Here is a 17,472-nt window from a genome sequence, read left to right on the forward strand (position 1 = left end):
ATAATCAAATGATATTGTTGTTCATTGGCTAAGTCCCATCCAACTCTTTGTGATCCCATGGACTGCAGCATGCCAGGCTTCCCTGTCCTTCACTATCTCCTGGAGTTTGCTCAAATTCATCTCCATTGAGTTGATTATGCTATCTATGTCATCCTCTGCCACCCCCTGTCGTTTTGCCTTCAGTCTTTCCCAGCATCAGAGTATTTTCCAATGAGTCAGTTCTTTTATCAGGTGGCCAAAGTACTGGAGTTTCAACTTCATCATCAGTCCTTCCAATGAATATTCAGGGTTGATTTCCTTTGGGATTGATTGGTTTGATCTCCTTGCACATAAACTGAGCACATAAATGGGCAAGAGTTTTCCAGGCAGATATTATCAATAAAAATATTCCTAAGTGTTATGTACTTGGAATGTCTGTGGAACAGAAAGAATTCTGCTGTGGTTTAATCAAAGTGAAAGAAGAGTTTAGAGGAAGATAATGTTGTTGGAAATATCAGTAAGTGCCAGGTAATAAAGGGATTTGAAGACAATGGTAATGAATTTGGATTTTACTCTGAGTGTATTGGAAATTCATTGGAAATGAATTTTATTTTCATACAAGAGGAGTCAAAGGAAAGAAGCCATTGAAAATTGTAGATAAAAAGGGGCAATGGAAGACTTTAGAACATGTAGAAAGATTTGGGGAAAAACCTATATAAATGATTAAAAATGTATGAGCATTTTTCTTTGCAATACATTTTTTATATAAATTGTGATAATTCAGTAAGTCTGTTTTCCAGTGTTGATTTATTGTACTGTTGCTGCTTAGTACAAGTTGTCAGTAGTAGTAGTAGCAGTTTCAGTGACAGTGGCCATTGGATTCTCCAAGGATGCTTTGGACATGTTTCTTGCAATCTCACAGACTCTGATGATTTTTCTACTTCCATTGAAAGGAAAAACAAAAATTTTTTCACCTCTTCCCCATGTCAGTCTTATAAAATTGGAATTTTATGATATTTATCTTGGTTAATATAATTTGTGAATGACATGTATTTGTCATTGGGATATTAACTCCTTGTGAACTGTGAGCTAAAATGGCTTGTGCTGTTTTTGGCTGAAGCATTTGATTACTAATGTGAGACTTTACACATCACTACATTTAAAATGTTTATTTAAAGAATCCTTGTGTTCCTTTTTAGAAAAATACAAACACTTCTTGGTCAATTATTACAAACTTCAGGTGAAAGTTAAATTAAGCAACAATTTCAAGTAGTTAGGCAGGCATAAACACTTAATGTACGTTTATGTAAGTTGGAGTTGTGGACTCTAAATATATTCCAATATATAAGTGTTACTCTCCATCCATCGAAGGTGATCTTTCTGAAATGGAAAATAGATATTTGAGTGTCTATTGTGAAAACTAGCAAGAATAATTAAAAATAATCAACTTGTTTATTTAAAACCTCAAGCAACCCAGACACTATCCTGAAATTAATTTAGTAGCTAGTGTTACACAAATTCTAAGAACAGATGAGTTGAAGAAATCCTGTGGGAAAATAACATATGGGGTGCTAAAATATGCTAGGTATCGTGCTTCTGCAAAGCTTTCTATAAATCCAATATTGGATTTATTGTGTATGACTCATTACAACTCTGTAATGCAAATTAAGATCAAAAAATAACATATGCCTATATGGGCTTTAAATTTTTTCAATCTCACTATTCATTTATGAATAATTTATAGATATCCTGTGACATATTTTCCTAAATATACCATGAAGTAAATTTGGAATTATTATCTCCAAAGACACTTTAGGACTACATGTTTATAAAGTCATTCATTTTAAGACAGCTGCACCCTTGGCAATACTGTGGCCTAAACTATAAAGAAAGCAGTAGACTTTCTTTAATATGTTATTCTCTGAAGCAAAAATTTGCAATTATTCTCATTTAGTTGTTCTCCAGTATCTACCAGGGATTGGTTCCGAGATCCCTCCTCAGATGCAAAAATTTGGGGATGCTTAAGTCCCTTATATAGAAATGGATAATATTTGCATATAATTTACACAATCATCCTGTATACTTTAAATCTTCTCTGGATTAATTGTAATAAATCTAAATGCTATCCAAATACTTGTAAAAACAATGTAAATGCTATTTAAATAATTACCTATATAACAAATTTAATTTTTGCTTTTTGGAACTTTCTAAGATATTTTCCCCCCAATATTTTTGATCCACTGTTTTTGAGTCTGCAGATACAGAATCCACAGATACAGAGAGTTGACTATATTTAGATTTTCTTTCATGATGTTCCTTGATACCAACAACTTGTTCTACAAGCTATTTATTTGAGACCAGGGACATGTCTCACAGTCATGGAAGTGAACAAAAGTTGACAAACATGTATCTGGGGGTCATTCGTTTTATATTTTAACTAAGAGCAAATCAATTGGCCCCTTAGGACTTAGAAAAGAATAAGTATTACTTCCTAAGTGCTTAACTTATTGGGCAATGGCTGAGATATAATGGAGTAAGAACTGTCTTAGTGGTTTCTTGATGATTACTTGCTTATCTGAGGTTTTTTTTTGTTGTTGTTGTTCTACAACTGTAAGAAGATATTTATCACTATGAAATGTACCATTAGAGCCCAGCACAGATTGAAAAAAGACTATTGTCATATGGTGACAGTGAACTTGGTGTAATCCCTATGCCACCATGTAATTCATTAGGAGAGATAGAGACAGTGGGCTTTTGCAGAAGCACTTAAATAGAGCAGTCCTGGAGGTTGGATAATTTGTAACAGATGTTCCATATAATGAATGGATTACGGGAGAGTGTCTGCAATGCAGACTATCTCATTCAGTGGGTATGATCGATGCTTCTTATTAGCTTGACTTAACATTCTGTGAACTGAGGTTGTGAGACAAATATGTGAGCTTTGATTTACTGATACACACAGATCAGGTAATAAAATCTCTTTGAAACAGAGATTAGGTATTTCAAATGAAGTTTACTAATACAGTCTTATTTCTTGAGCTGGCACAAAAAATAATTATATGAACCAATAACTGCCTGAACTTGTTTTATGCCATATTTTTCTGTGATTAATGTGCACTAGAATTAACCAAATTAGAACATTGACAAACGAGGAAGCTGACAATTTAGTATAGATGATTAATTTTTGTTAACTTATGTGATTTAGGAAAAAATTCCTTTGTTTGAAATTCTGTACTTTTGACCTAGAATGTTTTAAAAGCTAAGACATAATTCCAGAGGAACTTGAAAACCATTCATACCATTTGTTTTCAATTTAAAAAATCTAAGTACTTATTTCACAAGTACTTCCAAATCTTTTAGTGTCCTCAGTGGTGTTTATAAAGGCTTTTTACTTTAATTTTAATTTTTGCATTGCTTCATTGCCAACTAAAAGTATGCAAAATTCCATGTAAACATTTATATAATGAATATTTATGTTCTTAAAACATTAAAGACTATGATATAAATCAACATAATATTTTTGGGGGGTTCATTTCATATGCTATCAAGCTGATTACTTTTAGATAGGCAGATAGTGATGATTGTCACTGGTAGAAAAGCAGTAATCTTAGGACCCTATTATAGCTTGATCTACACATCTTTTCTAGAATGAAATATAATTTGTGCATTTAACTTTTTTTTATTCAGGCTTAGCCTCTTGGTGACTTTGTGTAACTGTACTTCAACCTCTTTAGTATTTGTTTCACACATGGGAAATTCTCTTGTATGCTAAGGTAGCTATTGCAGTTTGCTCAAAGATGGAGCCCCCTACAATGGAATCTACAATGCAAAAAAACACACTAATATAAGCAATCCACTTCTGGGAAGTGAGGCAAAGTTTCATCGACTCAGTTAACTGAGTATACTGAGATGGTCCTAACGGTATTTCACAGTTCATACTAATGACAGTAAACCTGCAGAGAACACAGTTATGCCAGGCTTAAAAACATGCTAATTTGGCCCTGAGGAAGGAGAAGCAACCAAAATGCTCCCACTCACCTTTGGAATGCTTATCAAAGTGTAATTGAACAAGATGGACAGAACAATCATAAAGTTATGGGATATTTCATCAGTGGATAATCAGATAGGATTGCCTGTTGGATAAATGTAGACCATTTTCTTGTTTATAGGTACCATGAAGAACAATGATTCATCTTCCTAATCTTAATAATTAGGGAAACATATTCTTCATCTAGTGAAGAATATCAGCAACAGTGTCTTGCATTTTCTGAAAAGCATTCCACCACTTGAAATCTCAATTCATTTTCCTATTAAATCTGCAAATTGGATATATGTCCCCATTTTACAAATGAAGAATCCGGAAGAGGTAAAATGACTTGCCTCCAGTTATCCAGGAGATAAAGAGTTAGATCTAAATCTTGGCCTGGGGTTATTTTTAGACTGCTACAATGTATGGGCTGGGTAACCTGGCTTCTATCACAGCCATTTTAAACAAAATGAGTTATCTTTAAGTTGGGCTATTGAGATTCAGCAAACATTTACAGTGCACCAGCTATAAATTAGTGCAGTGTTAAGTGCACAGTTGCCCAAAGATCTTTTCTCCAAACACAGCACAAGTACAGCATATCTTTTCCCACTACTTTTTGCACACTTTGAATCTATGCAGTTTTATTTTCTCACAGCAATAATTAACCTTGCAGCTGTCATTTTTATGTCTCAGCTTTTCAATACTTGACCACTTTGACTTCTGTAGAGGTAATTCTCTGCTTTAATAACTGCTTTTATTGGTAAAAGTAGGAACTATTTTTTCCTTTCCTTCTGAGTTTTTTAGGTACCTCACCAATGATTCGCAAATTTCCAAAGGCAAAATCTACTGATATACTCAAGCTATAACATAGGAACCCATGTACTCATGACTGCCAATCCTTACATATAATGTATTAAATTAGATTTTCTCCATAAGTACTAAGCAACATGTATTACATAATTTAGTTTAGAAAAAATAGAAAAAAAAAAAAAAACCCATCAATTTGAAAGACGTTTTTTAATCAAGAATGAGTGACTTATTCTTTTTTCTTTTTTTACTCATCATCTGGTGTTCAGTTTCATCCCTACTCTTTCACCTCACTTGCTCTAACTCATTAGAGAGCTAATTGCCTTTGTAATTCCAAATTAAGGAGTAGTGAAATGGAAACATTACCTTTGCCAGGTGTTTGGGAGGACAAAATCCAATTTGCAGTAAAAGTTTCTTCCAATCAGTGTTAGCCCTCTGTTCAGGCTGCATGGATTTTGTGTGGATTAATGAAGAATCATTCAGAGTCCAGGCTATATGTTGTATTGTGTTACACAAAATCAAGAAAATAATTAAGAATTGAGTATTCTGGAATATAAATTGAAATAAAACAAGATTTGGGGATAGAAACTGAAGTGAACTTACCAATTTTGTATTAACTTCTTTGGGGATATGACAAGTCATTGTGTTGACATTCAGCAGAATTTTTGCTTGGAACTTGGATTCCACATGTGGATATCAAAAAAGGGCCATGTAATAATGAATATGCCCTGCAAAACTATTCTGGGCTTCCCCTGAAAACAAATTACTACCCAATACTCAAAAGACATGCTAAAACAATTTATGTAAAATTCATAGAAAACAATACATTCAGGGAAATAAAAAGGTTAGGTTTCAGAAAGTTTAGGTTCAAAAGGTTAGGTTTCCTAAACCAACTGGTGGTTGGTTTAGGCTGTGTCTACATAAAGTATATGAAAAGGAGGTAGGATGACATTTCCAAACAATTCAAACAAATGAACAGACATATTAAATGTACTTCCAATATTTCAGCTAAGCAATATTGGTGACCTTAAGGACATCCTTTTGAACATCAAAGACCATTTTTGTTTGTTTGCTTGTTTTGTGTTGTTTTGTCTTCAAGGCTCTTAACATAATTCACCCATAGGTAGATGAGAAACAATGAACATCAAAGCTTTGAAAGAACAGCGACCACCAGTGGGCAGAAGGTCAGGCACTTTTTAAAGCAATTGGCTTGGAGCTGGTGCACTGGGATGACCCAGAGGGATGGTATGGGGAGGGAGTTGGAAGAGGGTTTCAGGATTGGGAACACGTGTATACCCGTGGCGGATTCATGTTGATGTATGGCAAAACCAGTACAATATTGTAAAGTAATTAGCCTCTAATTAAAATAAATAAATTTATTTATTTAAAAAAAAGCAATTGACAATTTTTTCCTTGCTTAATAATTGGAAGAAAGTTTAAAATGAGAGAACAAGGAGAGATCATTTAGAAAGAGGTCTATTATTGACTGATGCTTACTATTCCTAAGGGTATTTGTCTCTGAGGCTAGTTTCCTTATCTGTAAATTGGAAATAAAAATAGTAACCTTCTCATATTGTTTTTATAGGACATTCTAGATATATAAAATGAAATAATTCATAGAGATACTTTAGCACAGGTCTTGGCATATAGGAAGAACTTAACAAATATTAGCTATTTTATCAATAGAGCTTATGATCAGAAAGCAAAATGTGCTGCTCATATATCTGTAATCATACTCTTTGTATTATATTATAAAAAATGTTCCTTCATGTTGGGGACATAAGTTGCTTATGAGTAGCTGTAACAGTGCCTGTTACATATTGTGCATGCGTGCGAAGTCGCTTCAGTCGTGTCCAGTTCTTTGTGACCCTATGGACTGTCACTCCTCTGTCCATGGAATTTTCCCAGGCAAGAATATTGGAGTGGGTTGTCATGCCCCACCTCCAGGGGATCTTCCCGACCTAGGGATGGAACCCTGGTCTTCTGTGTCTCCTGCACTGGCAGGCGGGTTCTTGACCACTTGTGCCACTTGGGAAGCCCTCTGCCACGTAAAGGGCTAAATTTGAGCAACCTGCTTAAAGTCACACACTTAGTAAGAGCTTATGGGGATGTGAAACATTCTGTCTGACTTCAAACCTTACACTTTCCTTAAGATACTGCACAGCTTTGCATACATCATCACTTACCTCTCTCTATCTACTCTGATTTCATTATTACACTGAATTTGCCCTTGCAAAGGTCATCAATTATTTAAAACTGCTCAAACCAGTGGTCTCTATTTGTTCTTGATTTACTTGCATTTGACACTGAGGCCTATTTTCTCCTTCCTGAAATTTCCTTTTCCTGTCCCTAAGGTTTGGTTTTTTTGATCTTCCACTTAGTTGCTCTGTCTGGCAGCTACTTCCCAATCTTCTTGTAGCTTCGTCCTCTTCCTCAACGTCAGAGTTTCTGAAGCTTATGTCTTGAGCTTCTTCTCCTTCTCATTCTTCACATGCTGTCTTTGCAATTTCATTTTCATCTCATCGTGCTGAAATTTACATCTCAGCTCAACCCTATTCTCTCCTGATCTCCGTAGCCACAAATCTATTTACTGACTGGGTATTTCTCTCTGAACAGCCTTATCTTAACTGCTCTTCCTTCACCCCCCAATTCACCTATCTCCTTATCTTCCAGATAAATTGAAAAGCATGATCATTCTTCACTAGGATGGCCACTTAATTTATCGTCTAAACCTGGACAATTTTGAGAGAAAGGACTTCATCAATAATTATGCTGGCTCTCTGAGTTTAACCTGGAACTGCCTTGGTCTAAGCAGACTGTGGTCCCAGCATTACCACTGGGATTTATCCTGGCCTCCTATTCTCATTTTTGCATAAGGTGAGCCACCAAGTTCTGTAGATCTTGTCTCCTTCCTAGCTGTTTAGTATGTGTGTTTCTTTCCATCTCAATTACCACTGTGTTTTATCAGACCCTTCTTATTTCTTATCAGGATTATTGCCATGGTCTCCCATTTGGTCTCATGCTCCTCTAAAACACCCCCTGCTTTGTCAGAATGATCCTCTTAAAGTGCATATCTAATTACATGCCTTTCCAGTTTGGGTCCTCTAATGACTAACTGTAATCTATGGCATAAAAGGTAAGTTCTTTCCCATGACATCAGAAGGCACTTATAACCAATCCCGCCTCACCACTTATCCTTCTTACACACTAGAACTGTCTCGGCATATAGTAGGTACTCACTAAACAATAAATAAAATCAGGATCTAAAACATAACCCCACATACCAAGAACTTGCTTCAACAAGTTTACTAAGTGAGAAGTAATAGTAAATGTCATTTTTATAATAGGATGGATGCATAAAAAATCATGTAAGATTTGTGGAGCAAAATACACAGTGAATTGTGATTACCTTTCAATTTGTGATTCAGAAACATGTGTGATATAAAACCTATTTGATTAGATTTTTCTTAAAATGGAAGAGTGAAGTCAATGTACTTGTTTCAAAATAGCAAAATGCTCCCCAGAAAGTCCAAGTCAGTTGATGGAAATACCAGTTCCTAAAAGAGAACTTGGCTTCCAGCAGGCACTCAATATTTGTTGAGTGGCTAAATATAAGAAATTTAGTCTCCATCAATTGGTTGTCTATCTACAGTGACAATTCACTTGTTCATTTTATGTATAACTGTGGCAAGCATTTGGTCATTTGATCAAATCACTTCAGTCAACTGTCATTTCAGTAAACCAAACTAAATGTTGCCCAGAAAATCCACAGTCAAAAATGTTACTTTTTAGTCAGTTGTTAGAGTTCCACAGATTAGCAAGCAACCACATGAAAAGTACAAGAGAAAAAAACTAAGCTGCTATTCAGTGTGTAAGAGAAATTGTATAGGTGTCAATCAAACTAATTAATGTAGAAAATGTCTAAGCAAGTGATTTGTATGCATTAATTATTTAAAAAGCCTTACCCAACACTAGTGACAGTAGTGATCTAAAATTCCCACAATGCTATACAGGATATTCCAATAAGACTTTGCAATGAATTAGATTAGATTTTCTTCTAGATGAGGACATTTTATTTTATATCTCAATTTTAAAGCTTTTTTAAATATTGGAAAAACCAATATATTAACTGAATAATTTCTATTCTGCTCTAAAGTAGAAATTATTGGCAAATTTGTTTAATATTAATATTAACATTAAAATTACACTGAAAGCATTTGTTATTGTTCTTTTGAGCCTCAAATACCAGTACATCATCAAACCCAGCTTTGTTTTTTTGTGATTTATAGCTCTTTTTCTTTTTCCCTGGAGACTCTTTTGATTCCAAGACATTACTCCACCATATAAAGGCTTGTGCAAACTTCAAACCTGTCATTTCATATTAGATTAATGGTGGAAAAGGAAAACTGCGAACTCTGGATAGCTGTGCCAAACACTTGTGCATTTTATTTATTTATTTTTTTAATTTTATTTTATTTTAAAATTTTACATAATTGTATTAGTTTTGCCAAATATCAAAATGAATCCACCACAGGTATACATGTGTTCCCCATCCTGAACCCTCCTCCCTCCTCCCTCCCCATACCATCCCTTTGGGTCGTCCCAGTGCACTAGCCCCAAGCATCCAGTATCGTGCATCGAACCTGGACTGGCAACTCATTTCTTACATGATATTTTACATGTTCACTTGTGCATTTTAAAGCTTGAAAGTTTAGTAGTGGTCAGATGGTAAAATACATTTATATCAATTTAGAATCTACACATTTCAAAAGGGTAGTCCTTTGAGAGATATAAAGACAGAGCACATTAATATTGGTTAATTCTCAAACCTACATGTATAAGAAATATATTCAAGATTTTCACTGAGCTTGAGTTTCCTTTTGTATGTGCACTTGTATCTCTCCAAGGACAAAAGGCAGAAAACTTGAGAATTTTTCTCTCTTGCTGGTGAGGATCACTGAAAAGTATATCTTGGAGACAATCTGGAGAGTATTTAATCAAAGTTTCCAAGTTGGTTTCCATCAGATGGTAACTGGTATCTTTAGATTATTTTCAACTATTTGAAAACAAAACAGATAACACTTCACAACTAGCTAAAATGTAAATTCTCTTTTTTTTTTTTCTGTTGACTGAGTGACTTCACTTTCACTTTTCACTTCCATGCATTGGAGAAGGAAATGGCAACCCACTCCAGTGTTCTTGCCTGGAGAATCCCAGGGATGGGGGAGCCTGGTGGGCTGCCGTCTATGGGGTCGCACAGAGTCAGACACGACTGAAGCGACTTAGCAGCAGTAGCAGCAGCAGAGTGAAATTATCTGGTCTAGTAACACTGGCTACCTCATGATAAAAGATTTTAGTGAAAATTTAAATAGAAATATAAATTAATGATTACTTCAACATAATGAACAAAATCTTTCAAAACATAAGGCTCTTGAGGTAGAATAATAAAAAATGATCTTTTGTATAAAAAGCTGATGAAACCTCTGAGGAGGCTTTAATATGCTATTTTTATAGATGAGCAAACACATTAAAACAACTTTGTTATAACTGATCCTCCCCATTGCTGAAGTCCTTTTGTTCCTGTAGCTTCGTACATAATTTAATGCTGTGCCTGGATGACTTCATGGTGTATTACTTGTGCAGTCACACAGGGTCCCTGTCTTAGAAGGTCCCTATTCTTGGATTTAATGTTCTGCTGTCACTGTCTTAAGATTCTTGTCAAACTTTTGCATGAAGGTCTCTGCATTTTCATTTTGCACCAGGACCCACAATTTATGAAGTCAGTCCTAACGCTATGCCTATGGATTTTCATAGCATTTCATTATTTCCCCTAAAAGATGTGGGTTATCTAGGGAGCTTCCTTCACTGGTGTTTCTCACCCCATTCCCAAAGGTGGTTCTCACACTAGCGGACAAGAGGATAGAGAGTCGCTTGGTCTCTCACAGAGGGCTGAGATCTTGGCATCTACATCTGTTTCTATTCTGTAGCAGGGCTTGCTACAGAGCAGGTGCCAGATGAATGGGTGAGTGAATAAATAAACAGAAAATTATCAACAAATGCCTGTGACTTATTTAATAGGCACAACAAATTCTTAATAGCTTCTGTTTTGAAATAAAAAGCGACAAGGTTGATCAGCAGAGACTAAAGGTAAAATATTCAAGGAAAAATATTGTAAAGAATAAATGGAGTTGAACTGATGAGATGTTTGAAGCAAGTAAGATTGAAAGACATTCTGAACTCCAGGTTGAATCAAAAGTGATAGATGGAAGGAGGAATGAATAGTTAAAAGCAGTCAGATTTTTCTCAATAAATTGTGTCCTGAAGTAGATTCTTTCTTCTCAAATTCAGTTTAATACAAGTCATAGTTATCTCATAAATTGTATTTCAGTGAATAAAACTTGTCATCCAAGTTTGGGGAAAAGAGGGTATACAGGCAGTGCATTCAGAAAGAACCAAGAGATTGTGGATTGTCTTTGACTATGCCAAGAGTTTCTTGATCTACTGTTTTGCATTAATAACAGAGCAATCTGAATAAAAATTTGCATGAAGAAGTGCATTTTTTATTGTTTCATCTGCCTGAGGGCAGAATAGACAGAGCTCAGGCTCGGGTTCCCAGTCAGTTTAGCTAAACACATTTTATTCTTTAAACTGTGATAGTTTCTTACCCTTATATTCTCTTTGGGAAACATATTTCTGACAGTCAGTTTGTAAAATAAAATAACAAAAACTAATACTTCTTTCTCTGTTGTGTTTTATGTTGTGTTTGGTCACCTCTCATAATGTTTGGGGAAGAAGGCAATGGCAACCCACTCCAGTACTCTTGCCTGGAAAAATCCCATGGATGGAGGAGCCTGGTGGGCTGCAGTCCATGGGGTCACTAGGAGTCGAACACCACTGGGCGACATCACTTTTATTTTCATGCATTGGAGAAGGAAATGGCAACCCACTTCAGTGTTCTTGCCTGGAGAATCCCAGGGACGGTGGAGCCTGGTGGGCTGCCATCTATGGGGTCGCACAGAGGCAGACATGACTGAAGTGATTTAGCAGCAGCAGCAGTAGCATAATGCTTGGGAGTATCAGTTCTTTATAAACTGTGTATTCCCGTCAGTGAGGTTATCCCTTAATGCTCTATCTCCTTTACCATGGAGAATATAATACAGTTTTATCCATCTTTAAAGAGGTTCCCTGTAGCATTATCTAGATTTACTTTCTCTCTTGTTGCTATATCACACTTGAATAAGTGACTTAAATTGTGCACAGATGTCCAGGTGTGGCTTTAATTTCTTTTTATATTCTGGCAAAATAACTTATTTTAAGTTCATTACTTCTATTATGGGTCTCCAAATTATGCATGGTGCTGTTATTAGGCTGGTTCACTGAATATTAAGTATATGAGAGCAAGCAATTTTATGCTTCAGATGATTATTTATGGGAAAATTCAATTTTTGGAGGATGATAATAATGGTGGAATAGAGGTGAATAATAGCACTGACATTCACAAGCAAAATAAAACAACAGTGGAAACAAGCATTTGGGGGAAAGATAGCTTTCAAGCAGTGCGTGAGAAGAGAAGCAGGGAGCAGCTCTAGTCGGGGAAGCTCAGATTCTAAACAAGCATTGATGAGGTCTTGAGGCCACACACCTGAGCCCCAATCTAGTGTGCATGTGGGGCCAGGTGAAGAACTGCAGGATTTGGTGAGATGTGCAAAAGAATTTCATAGACTTTCTCTAATGGGAAAGGAGACAATCTCCTAGGTTATCTAGGAGAATATATACTTTAGTCCCCTAAGTCTCCACGGAAATAGAATTACAGAGTTATAAAAACATATTCCTTGCTAGCTAAAAACATTCCACATTCTCTGAGCATACAATGAAGGTATCCTATACGAAGTATGGTGAAATTGTCTTTACCATTCTCATTTTATAACACTCTTGAATAAGTGTGCTTTAAGGATTCTGCTGCTAAAATTGTAATCATCATTAGAAAACCTTCATCTAGAAAGCTTAGCTTTGGTCCTGTCACCTGAACAATAGTTCAGAATGCCCCAAGTTTACAAACCAATGGTTGGAGGAGTGGGAGAAAGAAGAAGACAGGGTAAAACTAGTTTGAGTTTCATTTTACAACATTAAAAGCTGCAGTATTCAAGCATCTGAGTTCCTTCAATGACCAGGAAGCTTCAGAAAGAAAAAAAGAAAAAAAACTGAACCTTTACTTCAACTTTTAAATCTGTCTGAGACCAACCAGGCAGAAGAGGCAAGCTATTTTTACTAGTTTTAGAAAAATAATACAAGTATATAATAGAAAATTGGTGACTTAAAACAACTCACTTCAAATGAAAGCTTGAGCTGAATGTTGCATGAATATTCAGACAATAGCAACCTATTTGAAACTGCTATTGAGTATAATTCCAAATTTCTGCATTTTATCATCTCCTAGGCATAAAGCCAAAGGCTAAAAGAACAGAACACAAAAAAGCTGAGCCTGAATTATATTCTAAATGCTGTTGAGTTTAATTTTACTTACAAAGCGGAATGTTACTTTGCCACTTAAATATGCCCCTCACAGCCCTGTAAAAATACCTGGCTTCTTGTTATCAGCCTCTAAATTGTGTTATTCATTTAGAAAGCTCCAATTTTAGGAGCATCATTCTAAATTACTAGGCAAGTGCTACACAATAAATACACATAATCTAAAACAGACTGTAGTGAGAGAAGAAAGCAATTTTCTATAAAATTGACTGCAGTGTGTGGTTTGCCATTCCAAAAGCCTTGTAACTTGAAAGGCATAAAGGAAAAATTTTAGCTAAATGAAATATCATGAGAGGATGAGCACTTTAAAAAGTTGATGTTTTGTAATAGAGTAATACAGATACACATTCTTCTTATAAATTTGGAGACGAGTTCAAATAACCTTCAGAATAGAAACAAACACATGCAAAAAATGAGCATGCTGCCACTCACCCAGATATACATCTGTTTCAAAACAATGTTTTATCTGGACCAATAGTAGATATAGATGCACTACCCCAAATCAATAAACCTTGGGTGACACATACAACTAAAACAGATGATGAAGCTTACATAGGCCTTGTATTTCCTGCTCAAGATTTTTATAATATTAATGAATTCTTGAAAATTATGATTGGAAAACACTCGAAGTGAGTAAAACAAGTTAATGTAAGATACAAGTTTTTGTTATGGATTGTGTAATTTTTCTTTGCAGAGATCATGCAAGGGGTCTTAGCATGCAGTAGTCACACCAGTCAAATTTGATTTTTTTGAAATCAAAAAGGGAGAGGTGGGATTCTGGTAATGTTCTAGCTCTTGTCTTAAAAAACAATTTCTTGGTATGAATACTTTATGATTTTTTTCTTTGAGCTGTATACCTATACATATATGATTTTTTTTAATTTTTATGCAGATATATTGTATTTCCATAGAAAACAAAAAAGAAAACAAAGAAAAAAGGGGGAAAAAGAGAAAAAGGGCAGAAAGAAAGGAATGAAGGAGGCAGAGAAAGAAAGGGAAAGAGAGAGAGAAAAAGAAAGAAAGGAAGAAAGAAAAAGAGAAAATGCATGCTTAGAGCGGCATTTCCCAAACTGGCAAATAATGTGCTAAAAGAAATTAGCGCTGTAGGCATTTACTTAATTCAAATAAGATATAGCTTCATAGGGTTGTAGAATTTGGCAGGCTTGCTCATAGTTGGAAGCCACTTAACTGTCATTTCTGCACAGAGAGACTGTATGTTGACATTTTCAGACTTTTTAACAATCCTTGTCACTTAACAATTGCAAATGCCACTATATTAGGCATGCAGTTTTTCTGTTCAGGAAGCCGAATTTAGAGGTTAGTGGAGGGAAAAATTGCCTAGGGGTTCCAGTAGCTTTACATCTGGAAAACCGTATACATACACACAAAATTTTTGTTTCTCTAGTATTCAAGGGTCTTTGTGACTCAACTGTTGAAAATTTCATTTTGGCATTAAGTTGGGTAAACAACCTAGTAACCACCTAGTACTAAAGGTGTTTGGGAACCTGAAGTTGGATCTGTAGGTTTTGTCTGTTTCTAAGGAGCAAGTTACCATATAATCGTTTCAAAGGCAAAAGGTTAAGCAAGAATGACATATATTGTAAAATCGAAAGTAAAATGCACAGTATTGATGTGCTCAAAGTCCATGCACTTCAATTCCTTTGTATGATAATTTATGGTGATCATGTCTTCAGACTGCACTATTAGCATACTCACCCCTAACAAGAAGTTCTGCCTCATCTGACACACTGTCTGCTGTGGTCTGTACCCTGCAGCCATATCTCCCAGCATGCATCAGAAGGATGTTCCTGATCATTAAATCTGCAGAGGATGCTTGCTGAAAGAGGGATGAAGTGCCAGTTTAAAATGTTGCAAATCTGCCTAGTTCAAGGTGGTTTAAGGGGAACTTTGCATATTCAGTCAAAGGGCCCATTTTTGGCCTTACAATTTATCTGACGACATTTCAGAAGTCAAACATGCCCCACTTCAAGGAACACATGGAAGCTATGTTTTCAACAATTGCTAATACCACATTCGAACATTTAATATTGCATATAATGATTTAGCAGCTACAATATTTAAGAAATATTTACAAACAAATTCATATCTTTAAAAGTTTAGGAAAAATAGTGTGCAAAAATTATTGCTTTGCTATTCAGAGACAGACTTATTTTTGTGGCAAGAAAGCAGTATTGAAAGGAATAACAACTCGTGGAATTACGAGACGACAGTAGTTAAAAGATTATTTTGCATGGCTTTATTGAATGGCTTCTTTTGTAGGCAACAGAATGAAGTGGTGCTTAGGTGCAAGAGTGCTAGTCCCAAGCCATATGTTTTCACTCAACAGAGATTGATTTATTCCTTCCACAACCACCACCATCAGGAGTAGGGTCAGCCTGAATCTCTGTTAATCAAAGCAATTAAAAAACATGAAGAAGACACAAAACACCCGATCCTTGTTGGGAGCACAATGATTAGAACATAGTTGAAGAACAGTTGTATCAAGGAAATCAATAAGTACCAAGGAGATTATGTTTTAGTTGTACTAGTTCATGGAATCAGTGATTATCCTATACTTTAGGATGTCGGGTATAATCTTTCATTACTTAATCTTGTCTTTCATTTACTTTAACAGGAAAGATGGATTTCCTGTTTTCATGAAGATCTGGTATTCACAATTCATGAGGTATTCTTTTCAGAGAATGACATAGCAAAACTCCAATATGCTCTTCACTTTCCATGTTGCAATTAAAAACAATCCCTGGAATGAGAGTACATGCATGCAGCTTGAAATGACATCTTCAAAAAACTCAACACTCCTGTTTCATGGGCACTTGAAAGAATGACTAATGCAAGACATGGAGAAGCACCCCTGATTAGGTATCTTTAATTTGTTGATGGAATGAGTGAATTATCTTAAAAAATGATTTGTTTGTCCTTAGAAGGCAGCGTCCTGATGAGTATTTATGAATTTAATTGTTTGCCTTCATTTTGAAATAAACCAATGGACTATATAAAATTCATGAAAGTGAGAGGAATTTCTGAAAATCTGTTGGATTTTTTTTTTTTTTGTCTTAGCATTCATAACAGGGTGAGAAGTTATTGGAAGTTTTTAACCTCTCAAATGATATGTATTTCTTTAAATCAATCAATTAACTGTATATTACGTTTCAGGACATTTCTTTCCAGTATTTCATTTCTGCTTTTTTTTTTCCCCTTCCCATTAGTCTTATGATAGGAGCTTCTAAGTGTATTGAAGTTTTCTCTTATGAAATAATTGTTAATACATGGTCTGGTTCAGTCATTTACAAGGGAATGCTTCTTGGTAAGAATGCATTAAAATGTCACAATAATTATTTCAAGAAATATGATATTTGTCCAGTGAATGTCCTCCACTATTCTTTTCCTTAGATAAAATTGTTACTCAAATTTCATTTTCTCATGTGTACCAGACTAAGTGCTCATTTCTTTCAAATCTGAAAAGGAAGTTTACACTTAGTAAAACCTTTGATTTCTCTTGGGGAAACAAAAGCAAACTGTAAACATCATAAGCCATACTTAGTCTCACATCTGCATAATATAACACTGTTTATGCATGCTAAGTCACTTCAGTCCTCTTTGTGACTCTAGGGACCGTTGCCTACCAGGCTCCTCTGGCCATGGGATTCTCCAGGCAAGAATACTGGATGGGTTGCTGTGCAACCCCTCCAGGAGGGATCCTCCCAACCCAGAGATCGAACCTGTGTCTCTTCCATCTATCTGCATTGGCAGGTAGGTTCTTTACCACAAGCACCAACTGAAAAGCCCTATAATTCTGTATAAAAGAGTTTAAATATTTTTACCACTTTATATAGCATGGATCCATCTTAGGTGTGAAATATCCTTTTCCCCATGGATTTCTAAGATGCTCTCCTAATAGGTACCCAGTTAAATTAGTCAAGAATAAATGTGCATACCATGGACCTAGAATAGAATCTATGTTTAATGGAAAAGCCAAGGAGAGGTCCAGAAAAGAATAGAGGACTATTCTTCTCAGAAGTAACACTTCCGAAAGACTGCACTTGGAGTTGTTTATTTTATTTTATTTTTTTACTTGCTTGTTTTTCAATTTCACAAACTGGTGGTAATTT

The 17,472-nt window shown here is 35.4% G+C and overlaps 1 protein-coding gene and 1 long non-coding RNA gene across 2 annotated transcripts in view; both read right to left on the reverse strand.

Moving 5' to 3' along the window:
* Positions 1 to 17,472, reverse strand: part of CNTN5 (contactin 5) — a 1,678,169-nt gene that overhangs the window by 129,836 nt on the left and 1,530,861 nt on the right. Inside the window, exon 17 of the mRNA XM_086338280.1 lies at positions 15,059 to 15,179. Coding sequence (XP_086194406.1) covers positions 15,059 to 15,179 — 121 coding nt within the window. The remainder of the gene's footprint in view (positions 1 to 15,058; positions 15,180 to 17,472) is intronic.
* LOC147357323 (uncharacterized) lies at positions 1,134 to 8,143 on the reverse strand. The gene is made up of 2 exons (XR_015141427.1): positions 5,180 to 8,143; positions 1,134 to 1,359 (listed from the first exon to the last, which is right to left on the reverse strand). It is a non-coding gene; the product is annotated as an uncharacterized LOC147357323 (long non-coding RNA).

This window comes from Bos grunniens, chromosome 15, assembly GCF_055505025.1.
Source record: "Bos grunniens cultivar Pamir isolate PY7600 chromosome 15, Bosgru_T2T1.0, whole genome shotgun sequence".
Lineage (NCBI taxonomy): Eukaryota > Metazoa > Chordata > Mammalia > Artiodactyla > Bovidae > Bos > Bos grunniens.